This window comes from Hyperoodon ampullatus, assembly GCF_949752795.1.
Source record: "Hyperoodon ampullatus genome assembly, chromosome: 2".
NCBI classification, from domain to species: Eukaryota; Metazoa; Chordata; class Mammalia; order Artiodactyla; family Ziphiidae; genus Hyperoodon; species Hyperoodon ampullatus.
Window position 1 is genome coordinate 153,950,034 of NC_136915.1, and position 12,804 is coordinate 153,962,837.

The 12,804-nt window shown below is 40.6% G+C and overlaps 1 protein-coding gene across 1 annotated transcript in view; it reads left to right on the forward strand.

Moving 5' to 3' along the window:
- Positions 1-11,669, forward strand: part of CENPF (centromere protein F) — a gene marked incomplete at both ends in the record, with an annotated part of 56,771 nt that extends 45,102 nt beyond the window's left edge. The window contains 6 exons of the mRNA XM_079697392.1: positions 140-316; positions 661-822; positions 3,121-3,283; positions 4,487-4,963; positions 6,401-6,579; positions 11,466-11,669. Of these exons, the coding sequence (XP_079553518.1) occupies positions 140-316; positions 661-822; positions 3,121-3,283; positions 4,487-4,963; positions 6,401-6,579; positions 11,466-11,669 (1,362 nt within the window). The remainder of the gene's footprint in view (positions 1-139; positions 317-660; positions 823-3,120; positions 3,284-4,486; positions 4,964-6,400; positions 6,580-11,465) is intronic.
- Positions 11,670-12,804: the final 1,135 nt, after the last annotated feature.

A 12,804-nucleotide genomic window follows, 5' to 3' on the forward strand; every position in this document is an offset into this window, starting at 1 on the left:
CAAGACAGTACTCAGTACTCAGTATTTTCTAGATATTGATATATATATCCAGTACTCAGTATTCAGTATTTTCTAGATGTTGATATATATATCCAGGTTCTTAATTATCTTCCCATGATTTTATTATTTTTCTCATTAGGGTCAACTGAAGGAGCTCATGCTAGAAAACAGTGAACTGAAGAAGAGTTTGGATTGTGTACACAAAGACCAGATGGAAAAGCAAGGGAAGATGAGAGAAGAAATAGCTGAATATCAGCTACGGCTTCAGGAAGCTGAAAATAAACACCAGGCTTTGCTTCTGGATATAAACAAACAGGTAAAAATGTGTGGTCTGGTGACTGGGGGAACTGGAGAGAGTGTGTTGACCATGGTGATGAGGCATTTTTTCCAAGAAGGTCAGTGTTCTGCATTATTATTATGATGTATAATCCTGTGAACATCCCATCCTATTAAGTTCCCTATCTTTCCACCAGTTACTTGCACGTCTTATTTTATAACTTGATTTTTTAAAAAATACATTTCCATCTTGGAGTAGAATAGTAAGAGAGTTGCAAAGACCATTTGTAATGGTCCCCGGAACAGCAGTTTCCTTTTTTTGTTTGTTTTCTTTACAATATTTTCACCTGAGCCTCCTGGTTAAGTAACATTTTTCTGCCCTAGTATGAAATGGAAATCCAGACATATCGAGAGAAATTGACTTCTATGGAAGAATGTCTCAGCTCCCAGAAGGTGGAGATAGACCTCTTAAAGTCCAGTAAAGAAGAACTCAATAATTCTTTGAAAGCGACCACTGAGATTTTAGAAGAATTGAAGAAAACCAAGGTATGTTCACTTATCATTACTTCATAACTTAGAATGGTTCATACATCTAACAGTGGTTTTAACAGTATGAAATTAAGTGCTTTCATTTTAATTTTCATGAAAAAATTTTTTTTGTAATCATAAATAATATCATTCATCAGTTGTCTGCTGAGTTGTTTTTAAAAATTAGAGGATAGCCTGCAGTTCCATAGCTTGAATAAACTTCATTCATTGCTCAGTGAATCCTCTCAAAGTAGAGGATGTCAGAGACTTCTTGCGATGGATATGAAGATCAAGCCAATAACAGATCAGGGCAGGCCCCTCCAGGTGTGGATAATAATAATTTGGTGGTGAAAGTCTTGCATGACTGGTCTTCAGGTTCACTGCTGTCACCAAACCCACTTTACCATGGCTTATGGGGAGATCAGGGTGAGCCAAGCACTTGGTCAGGTACACGTATGTGTATGTTCTCCTTTTCTTTTCCATGCAAAGACCATAAAACTTTTTTCTTTATAAAAAAAAGGAGGTGAGCCCTAATCTCAGGATTGTTAGACTGTAGAAGGTGCTACAGCAATTCTACCTGGAAAGGGAGGCTGTTTTGATACCCACAAAATTCTTTTCATAAAATGAATACCATCCAGAATGTAAAATATGAACGTGGAAAATAAATATTTTTCAGTAAAGGTCAGAAAACTAGGTATAGATTTCTTATGTTTATGGCTCTTATACAATTATCAAGGTGAAGGAAATATACCAGTAAAATACAAACTAAGTGCAAAATAACATTAATGATCAATAATGTTCTGTTGCTACAAAATCAGAGATGTTAGGTTTAATAACAAGACAGAAGTAGCTTCAGGTCTAAGTTTTAATTTACTCACTTTCTCGTTTTTTTTAATCTTCGACAGTTGTACTGTGGGGAATGTCTATTTATATATATGCCGTGTACAAAATGGTACATTGTTAGTTGAGTCTATGCAAATCTTATATAATTTTAATGAAGTAGAAGTTGATAAGCATTGTTTTACTTATTTATTTATTTATTTATTTATTTTGGCTGCACTGGGTCTTAGTTATGGCGTGTGGGATCTTTGTGGCAGCATGCAAGATCTTTAGTTGCGGCATGTGGACTTCTTAGTTGCGGCATGTGGGCTTCTTAGTTGAGGCATGCATGTGGAATCTAGTTCCCTGACCAGGGATCGAACCCAGGCCCCCTGCATTGGGAGTGTGGAGGGCTACCCACTGGACCACAGGGAAGTCCCAGCATTGTTGAAATTGAATTAAATCTATCTCTAATCCAATTACTGTTGGAATCAGAAATAGAAAGTTCTGAAAGTGCAGATTTACTGCAACATTGCTAATAAATTATTTCAAGGTGAAATGTGCGAAGAATGAAATCTACTTGTAACATGAATGCGATGCTCAGGTTCTTTTTTTTTTTTTTTTTTAATAGTTTGGTCTGCCTTTATATGTTCATGGTCTCTTATCAAAAACTCTTAGAGCTAGATTGTTTTACAATTCTGCATTTCTTAGATATTGCATAATGCAATGCATATGCCACATATTACATAATGTCCCATCAGAATCTTGGGGTAATACTTCATAATCAAATTCATATTTCTACAGCAAAATGTATGAATATTTTTACAAGGTGGGATAAATAAAGGAATAAATTCCTTCATATCTGTTCAAGTCAAGTTTTGCCTAGAAATCATTTTCAGAGCTTTTTTTTTGATTTTGCAATTGTGCTTAAGGAACTGTGAACATGTGCTACTGAAAAGTGCTTGATGACATAATTCTGCCACCATTCTATTCACTTTTTGTTTGAGCTGCTATAAAATTTAAATCTGTATTGTAAACCATAATATCATTTGGTCTTAAATTTGTGTTGTGAGCCATAGTATCACTTGGTGTGACTAAACAAATGCCACCTTAGGTATTGAAATTGTTCAACAGTACAGGTCACAAAAGGGAACAATTCTGTCATCTAGAGTGTTTGGCCTACCAAGAATATGTGCATGGACCCTTGGCCCCTACCTCCCGGTGTGATTCCTATTGAATAAACACAGACATAGTGGGCTACTTAATAGGACATTATATTAAGAACTGTGACTGATGCTTGCTGATACTAAGAAAGGGAGTGACAAAACCACAGTGTCTACTGGGGGGACTTAGGACACTGAGCAGAGAAGATGAATTGTTTTGAAGATAATAGCTCTTAAATTTACAGCATATGATTCTTAATTATATCGTATTATTTTTCCATATGCTTATGAAAAGCAATTCAAGGTTTTAAGTGGAATTACTTCTGTTTTGTAGACGGAAAATCTAAAATATGCAGATAAGTTGAAGAAGGAAAACGATCGTGCCCGGGGGAAAATAAAGTTGTTGATCAAATCCTGTAAACAGCTGGAAGAAGAAAAGGAGATGTTGCAGAAAGAGGTGTCTCATCTTGAAGCTGCACAAGAGAAGCAGAAAGCAGGTCGGTGTTTACTGGGTCCGTCAGTGAGCCCAAACTGTTTTCCACCAGTGGATCACACACTGACGGTGTGCCTGCGTGGGAAGTGTCGCTAGTGCTCTATTCTGTGGCTGCACGCTGATTGTCAGCCGTTAGCCGTTTTCCAATTTCAGAATTTTGTGCTTAGCTTGGGGTCATTAATAGGATTCAGAATGAAGCCTGCATTTTAAAAATAGAATTATTGCATCTTCTGTTCTATAAAACATACAAAAAACTGGTAGCCCTTTCTGCTAATGAGCCTTTCCAAGAAGAGTTTTTCATGTGGATGTCCATGATGTAGTTCTAATGTAAAGGAAGACCGGCATCTGAGCTGGCATTGGTAATTTATAAACAGCTGCTTGTCCTTGGCCCATCCTGGTGGGTCAACTAAATGGAAGGGTTGGCGGCTATATTTTTGGGTGTGGAGGTGAAATAAAAAAGAAAGGACAACTCTTCCTGTCACTTTTCTCCACGTATGCCCGCAGAGTGGAATGCTTTTTCTGTGTGGATAGATGATGGCAAGCATAGTATAAGTGGCTCTCTGGACCATACATAAATTGGCACGGGTGGGAGGTCAACAGTCTTGCCTGCTGAGGAGAGTACTCAGAATGGATTGGGGCTCCAGGGAGTGTCTCTAATGGAATCAGTGCCAACCAGGCAGCTATAAGTTACTGAGACCTCTTCCCTTATAGTATCCCTCAAGCCCTTGTCCATCAGATCCTCCATTGCCTCCAAATGGTTTTCAGAACTTTGGCCTTGTCTTATCACTGGCCCCTTCCTATCTCCCAAAGCCATTACAGCAGTGACTTTATATTCTCTGTCGACTTTTACTGTTCATTCCCTTACAATAGAAAGGATGGACAGGGGGAAATCGGGGATGTAATAAATTAATTCATTTGATGTCATATGATAACTACAAGAAGGTTTGATGGATTAGCTGAAATATGAGTTTGAGATTTTGGTGGGTTATGTTTAAGCTATCCCAATAAGTATGTAACTCACTAGAATATGTATGTTGATATCATCCCTCCCAAACAGGAACTATAAGAACATATATAGATAGACCTTCCGCCACTCTTCCCAAAAATAAAAATCAAGAAGCAAGTCTAAGGTTATCTGCTTGCTGATGGCCAGTGTTAATCAGAGAAGCGTCAAGTTACAAATGATGTGTCGCTTTATTTTTGACAGGTACTGTTGTGGATGCTAATGTTGATGAATTAATGACCGAGATGAAAGAACTGAAAGAAACCCTTGAAGAAAAAACCAAGGAGGCAGACGAATACCTGGATAAATACTGTTCCCTGCTTATAAACCATGAGAAATTAGAGAAAGCCAAAGAGATGTTAGAAACACAGGTTGCCCGTCTGAGTTCACAACAATCTAAACTTAATCTTCGAAGTTCTCCTTCGCTGAATTCAGTTGTTCCAGGACCATCCCCAGTCCCTTCTGCTACTGAAAATAAGTTATCATCTGGCCAGAATAAAGCTTCAGGCAAGAGGCAAAGGTCTGGTGGGATTCGGGAGGATGGGGGAGAAACCACATCTTCTACACCAGAGAAATTTTCTAAAAAAAGCAGGAAAGCAGTCAAAAGTGGTATTCACCCTGCAGAGGATGCAGAAGATGCTGAGCTTGAGCCAGAGGGACTTCCAGAAGTTGTAAAGAAAGGTACTCATAATTCAAAAAGTATTTGTGTTCTTTTGAAAGTGCTCATAAAAATTCACATACAAAAAGACAGAAGCATTTATTTTTTAGGTTATTGTGTAACAGTACTCATTGACCTTCAGAAGCAATAGTCCACTGTTAAATTGGTAAGATATATACTTTCTTTTCTGTCATGAGAGAATGGCTAAGATCTAGTTACTCATGTCACAGTACCAAAAGTACTAGGAGATTTGAAAAATGGCTGTCAAAAACCTGTTTAGAAATTGGTATTTCTGTGTTGAAAAATCCCCAAATCAAAGACACCCTTCGAGCTTTCCCACCTTTAGTCGTGTGTGACCCAGGTAGTGGGTGAGCTAGAGGATGGGCCTGATGAGGCTGGACCCCTGGCTGAAGCCACTTACCAATTTTTTTCTTTGAAACCCACTGGTACTCCAAGTGCGGCCCAGAGATTGGGGCCAGTCTAGGAATGTTTGTTACTGCTCCATGATCAAAACAATGTATAGAAATCAAGAGTAAGAGTTTGAAATTTTCATAGCCCTTTGCTATTGTTGCAACATTCAAGCACATAATCAGTTCTCTATTAGATTCATTCTTATTGTACTATACAAAAGTATCATGCCACAGCAGATGGGAAATTACTTCCCACCCCTCCCCTGCAAAATATCAAAACCGATTTTTTGCCATAGATAGTTTGAGAAGCTCTGCTCTGAGTAACTCTAGCCCTTAGGAAATCTAACCCCTAAATAGTTAGCTATCTCTTTCTCGTTTCTGTTTTTTATTTGTAGTTAAAGGGTTAAAAACAAAGCAAAACCACATGCTGCTGTAGTTACTGTAGTTACTTTAATGCTGTGTGTAACATGCTTTTTTTAAGTATCCTTGGCATTGCCCTTCTCCTCTTGGTCATCACAGGTCCTGTCAGTTCTCTCTTTGGAAGGAGATGATGAGTGTAGGGCAAGGTCAAATCTCTCCTCCCACCTAGTTTTTCTACCTGAGAGTAGTTACCTCAAGTAGCTGCTACCATTTCACATTTTCCCCCTTTCAACAAGAGCAGACCTTTTCTTTTATCTCTTTCCTTTCCATTTCACCCATGTTTTCCTCCTCTGATCCAGATCTTACAGGAAGGCCTGCTGGTGTGTTCTTCTTAGAGAAGTGTGAGTTAAGATATCCACATAAAAGAAGCAGGAAAAATTTTTTCTGTTTAATGTTATTTTCCCCATGTGGTTTCTTATGTTTCTAATAAGAAAAAAACCTGTTAGTGATGTATTCAATTTGATGACTCCAGGGTAACTATGAATAAAGTGTGTCCATTGTCCACTGTAGCTAGGAGAAAGTGTTTTCGGAGTCACCCTTATCCTTGTTCAAACTTCACCTAGTGAATAGTACTCCCACCGTAGATAGAATTGGAGCCAGCAGTGTTGACAGTCAGCTTTTTGCCTTTAGGGTTTGCCGACATCCCAACAGGAAAGACTAGCCCATACATCCTGCGGAGAACAACCATGTTGACAAGGACCAGCCCCCGCCTTGCTGCGCAGAAGTTAGCACCATCCCCCCTAAGTCTCAACAAAGAAAATCTCGCTGAGACCTCCAAACCAACAGCTGGTGGCAGCAGATCACAAAAGGTAAACTACTGTGAACATGTATCTACCGTTCGAAATCCAGGAAATGACAGCATTATCTGGGCGAGGGTTTGACACTGCGCTGTCTGACTCAAGAGCTCTTTAAAGTCTGACCTTCTCCCTGGGGTATAAAGAAGTCAGTAGTGAGGAAAGTAACGAGCAGATGCGAGGATAAACATCACATTACCCTGCCGCACAATCCTGTCCTTGACCCAGCAGGCCACTTATAAATCGTTTGACGGAATTGGCGTTGTTAGATTAGAACTCAAAGGGTCTGTAAGAAAGTTTCGGGCAGTACCATCGAAAGATTTGGCACGGGTACTGGTCATTGCTTGCTTCACAATTTTCCCTCTCACCTGTCTGCCCCCCAGCTGCTGACTCTTTGTGTTTTATTATTCCTTTACTTTCTACAAAAAGCACATATTTCAGTAGATGTCTGGAGAAAGTAGCTCTGTTTATGGATGTCTCTATTTTGATTGTTGAGGGTAGGGAGGGCTGGGATCTTAGGGACCTCTCTGCACCTTGCAAACAGCCCAGTCACGTTATTTAAAGCATAGAGGAGGGCTTCCCTGGTGGCGCAGAGGTTGAGAGTCCGCCTGCCGATGCAGGGGACGCGGGTTCGTGCCCCGGTCTGGGAGGATCCCACGTGCCGCGGAGCGGCTGGGCCCGTGAGCTATGGCCGCTGAGCCTGCGCGTCCGGAGCCTGTGCTCCGCAACGGGAAAGGCCACAACAGTGAGAGGCCCACATACCACAAAAAAAAAAAAAAAAAAAAGCATAGAGGATATTTGCTTCACAGATCTTTGTCCCATTACAATAATCCATACCAGCATCTACCAATTATGTATGCAAAGTATATGTATTTTATGGAACTCAAGTTTTATTTTCTTATTTTATTGTACTCTCCTAGTAAGTAGTATTATAAAAGGAGGAAGAAAGTAAGACTTACAAAGATTGAACCTGCCCAGACTTAACACCTACTCTCTCTCAGCTCCAGTCTTGCTCTTTTCCCATTGTTTCTCAAACTAGGGATTGCAGGAATCTTGTTGGAAGTTTCTAGAATGGCTCACAGATTTTTTTTTTTAAATGTCGTGATTTTACTTTGATTGCTTACTTGTCAGAGTTTAAGTATTCAATATGATTACCTTGAACCAGCCAACAAAGCTTTGAAAGTGTAGTAACCCTATTTGTGTAATGTAGTAATTCTTAAGTGGGCAGGCATGCTCCTCAGTAGGATTTTAGATACCAAAGACACTGGTGACTAGTTGCATCAAAGCAAGAACATATATGCACATGTTTGCTATGTGGATGTATAAGGGCTTTAAGGATTAAGGAATTTATGCCTACTATTAAGTTTGCTCATAACTTACATTATAATAAAAATTTGATTAACTCAGGAGTGAGGAAGAGGGGTCTGAGGTTTTCTTTCACTTATTAAAATGGGCCCATTCATGACTTATATTAGAAATATTCTACTATTTTGTGCAAATTTCTTCCCCATCCTCACCCCTCCACCTACCTTTCTCTCTCTCTTTTTTTTTTTTTCCTCACTCACTCACTCACATTTGGATTTAACTCTTGGATGCTGGTAGCAATAGAACACTGAAGAGTACACTGGAGTAGGTCCTGACTTTCCAAGGGACCATAAGAACAGCTTCTTTTCCATAAAGCAACTAGCACCTTTAAAGAGTGAAGCTTCCAGGTTTGACTAAAGCTATTAACCACAAGCTAATTCCTGAAATGAAGTATTTGGCTCTTTTAAAACAGGAAATCATGACATAGGTAGTACCCTGTACCTCCTGCTATTTCACGGCAGCTCACTTTACTGTAATTACTCACCTAAATATCTGCCTTCTGAGTTCCAGTATGACTTCTGTGATGTTCCTGGTTATGTTTACAGTTTACCTGTGTCCTCATGTCTAATACAGATATTTGTTGAATGAATGCAGCTGTGAATGTCCTGAAGTGATTGCAATAATAGATGTTTAAAGGTGTGTTAGGAAATCACCTCATGAAATCATCATGGGTCATTTTTCCCTTCTTTTATGAGGAATTGATGTTAAAGCAGTTTCCATGTGGAGTTTAGACTTACTAAGAAAGAGAGCTTTGCACGCTAGGGGGCCTGCTCTCCACGCTGCTGTCGCATCTGCTGAGGACAGAGCAATAACCTGGTTGCCTGCAGACTTGTGTGTTTGCCTTAGCTACAGGCTGCAGTAGGCAACAGTGGTTATGAACTGCTAAGCAATTTTGTGCACTTGTGCACATGAATGGAGGGTGGTTCCTCTTGAAAGAAGGTTATAGGGGACTTCATGATTAGATGCAAGCCTTTGAAACCCGGCCTATTGATTTTTTTATATATATATAAATTTATTTATTTTTGGCTGTGTTGGGTCTTCGTTGCTGCGCGCGGGTTTTCTCTAGTTGCGGCGAGTGGGGGCTACTCTTCGTTGCGGTGCGCAGGCTTCTCATTGCGGTGGCTTCTCTTGCTGTGGAGCACGGGCTCTAGGCGCATGGGCTTCAGTAGTTGCGGCACGCGGGCTCAGTAGTTGTGGCTCACGGGCTCTAGAGCACAGGCTCAGTAGTTGTGGTGCACAGGCTTCGTTGCTCTGTGGCGTGTGGGATCTTCCTGGACCAGGGATCGAACCCGTGCCCCTGGCGTTGGCAGGCGGATTCTCAACCACTGCGCCACCAGAGAAGCCCCAGCCTATTGATTTTTAATTTAATTCAGCATTTTCTGAATCACCTTATAAAATGCTTGCCTCATCTGTTTGAGCATATTTCATCATTCAGTTTGAAAAAAGAGAGAGCAAGGTGTCGTTTCCTAAAGCAGTTGCTTAGAAACTTGGGATTATGAACCTTCGCCTGAAGTCACTGGCTGAGTGTTGAGAGATTTCCTAGATCGTTTAACGGAACCTTTAGTGACATCCGACAGGTTCAAAGGGGAACATGGGTAAAATGCGGATTAGGTGAGGACCATTCTCTGTTATGTCTCTGGGATGAATAAGCCCAGAGCTCCCAGTTTGCTGGAAACAAGGGAGTCGTGATTGTGTGTAGACTTGATCTGAATCTGGGGTTGGTAGTCAGCTCCAGAGGACCGTCCACTAATTATAGAAGATGATGGTGAGGCCGTCACCACAGAGTCGGTCAGCAGTTTCGTGGGGTCTTAGCCATTTTTCCTACTAATGAGGTTCATTTCCAATGAGCCATTTGCATACCTGCCCTCTCCCCACTGTGGCTGCAGACACAGTTTGTAAGACAGTCAGGGTATGGGTGCACTTAATAGCTTAAGTACCTGGTAAGTCCAACCTCACCTAGTTATGGATAAGTCTGAGGCTAACTAACCAACATGAGGATCAAATCCAGAGTGTAAACTCTGATCACCGGCTATAGTTTCTCCTCAATTCAGAATCAAAGAAATTGAGTCTAGAGGGGGAGGCCAAAGGGTGGGCTTTGGCTATTTAATTGGGTTTCAGGAATTGAGTAGCTTAAATTCTCTTTCCCCAGCGTGATCTCTCCATCCCTCACTTCCTCTTCCCCCTGCTTTTAATGGTGAATCTAAAGGTTTGATTCTCCTGCATCTGTTGGGTTCAAGGGAAGTCTGTTTTTGTATCACTTTCTACTTTTAAAAAAAAGAGAGGAAAGAAAAGAAAAAGGAATGCCAGTAAAACTCTGTTTTTTTTTCCTTCAACTTTCCATGGACAGTAATTTTCCATTAAGTCCTGATCCTTCAAGGCTTCCCTTTTTAAACGTCCTGCACATCCTCTGAGGTAGAGGCAAGCCTTCCAGGGATCTGATCTGTCGGCCAGATTTACTATGTTTTCTGTAATGAAGAGTATTTAGCTGCCTTTTAAGACCACGTACTTCCTATGGAAAGAATATAAACGGGGAAATAATTTCCATTCTTTCTTCTTACTGCTTCAGAAGGAGGTCACCGGCAGTCCACCGGCAGGGAGTGATGTGTCCCATAGCTGCTTCTCAGGCTTGGTACTGAGCACCCTTGTTAAGAGTCCTTCCTCGCTCTCTTTTACAAACCTTCCTACCTGAATTGTCTGCTCTTGCCTTTCACTTTGGTTAAGTGACGTGTTTCTGTGCTTCCTCTGTCTTGCTCTTCTTTTTCTTTCCCGACCCCATATCATTTTTCGCTACCATGGAAACCTCAAAAAAATCTCGACTTTACCAGCTACCCTGCCCTTTCATCTACTTCTTAAAGTCTCGCATTTTTGAGATTCCCTCTTTCTCTTAAAAGGCAGGACGTCAGAAAGGGAATCTACTTTTTTCTGGACTTTATTATTAAATAGCTGCCCTTCTGCCATAAACCAGATACGGGAATAAAACAACAATGTAAGGGGAATGATTAAAATGCTGGTATGTGAGGAGGAGGTTCTAGGTCTTTTAAATGTTGTAAGTAAAGCTTCCACTCTATGAAGGTGGTATTACTCATTTGGAATACGTTCATTTGAATGACAGCAGGGGCTCAGTTAAGATAAACGGAAGCTGCTTTGGGTTCTTATTTAGGCAAATATTGAATGTTTGCCAGGTAGGCATATTCTGGGCACTATGCGTGCAAAGGTAAAGAGGACATAGTCTTTGCCCTCAAAGAGCGTACCTTCTGACCTGAGAGTGTCACACTGGCCTTGGGAGTGAGTTTGCGGCCGTCAGAGGTGTCAAGGGAAGCTTGCGAGGCGGCTGGCTGGTCAGAGGTTGTGTCCGACTCTTTTCACTAGCTTCTCTGTTAGATGGGGGCCTGTTTTCAGGGAAGAAGAAATGGTAAAACTGTACAACTCCTAGAAGAAGAATTTAACTTCATTTTTGGTGATCTAAGTGCTTGATTTTTCATGTTGTAGAAATGTGAATGTGATTTAAACCTCTAACAATGACGCTTGTGTTGCAGGTCAAGGTTACTCAACAGAGCCCAGTGGATTCAGGCACTGCCCTCCGAGAACCCACCACCAGATCTCTCTCCATCAGTAACCTTCCTGAGAGAAGTTCAGCTGACAGCCCCAGGGAGGGCCTGAGGGCCAAGAAAGGCCGGCTGGCTCCCAGCCCAGAAGCTGGCCCCGAGTCCAAGGGCAGTGAGAACTGTAGGGTCCAGTAGAAGAGCCCTTGTGTGTCAGCACCCCTGGAAGGTGGCTGTAGTTGAATAGAAGGCAGTGTGTCTGTGGGGTTTTTCTTTATTCAGGGAGCACATTATCAGAGGGAAGAAAACAATTCCTTATAAATCTAAATATGTTGGACCCGTTAGATCTCCCCTGTATAACAGTTAGAAAAGTTTGGAAGCACTCACTGATTACCTCTTCATTGATATTCCTCTTCTGTAATGTGTAATAGTCCTGTATAAAGCTTTTTGGTAATGTTAACACAAATGGCAAGCACCATATAACAACTCCTGTTTTTATGCGGATTTTTACACTAAAAAATGCAAAATATTTTTTACTTGCAACAAACAGCTCCCAGGAAAATGTAAACTTGCTTTATGGTATTTCCTTTGTATAGTGTTAAGCGTGAAATAATTTTAGATCAAGATTTTCTTTGAGTTGAGTAAAACAAAAGAAAACAATGTTATATGTGTTCAAGGAAAACATGCACACAAATACACATGTGGGTGTGTCCCTCCTCTTCCAATGTGTTTTCTAAATCTTGGCTTATATAACCTGCACATATCTGTGTGTGGGGTAGTGGGAATTGTGTGTTGATTTCTAATTAGCCTGGTTGCAGACTCCTCAGAGGTGTAGCATATCGAGTTTTCTGTCATTGTGCTGTTTCTGTTGAAGGCCAATTTGTTGCAGTATTTTGGTATGCATTCTGATAAATGGTGATCTTCTATTAAAATATGGCATTTTTTCTATTAAAAAATTCACCTTTGTTTTCTGTAAAAATAATTCCTAAATATAAATGTACTATGAACATTGGTACCATTTCTTGCTAACTTCGCCAGCCTCTTATAAAAGTAAAAATGTTTTAACAAATGATACTACTATATTTAGTGAACGTATTCAGTTATATTAAAAGACGTGATTTGGAATATGGGTCATGAAGATTATGTAGGCATATAGTATGTCCAGCCAGCGCTTAGCACATTGTGTGTACCCATTAAATCCCATCAGCAAGGATACAAGTATGTGGTATTTTCCAGCTCATTTACGGATGACAGGGTTTTGAAAATATGCAGGCATTATGAGCCATATCAATTCTAAAAACTTTGGAACAAGTCTTGTGTCCTTGAATCAGGG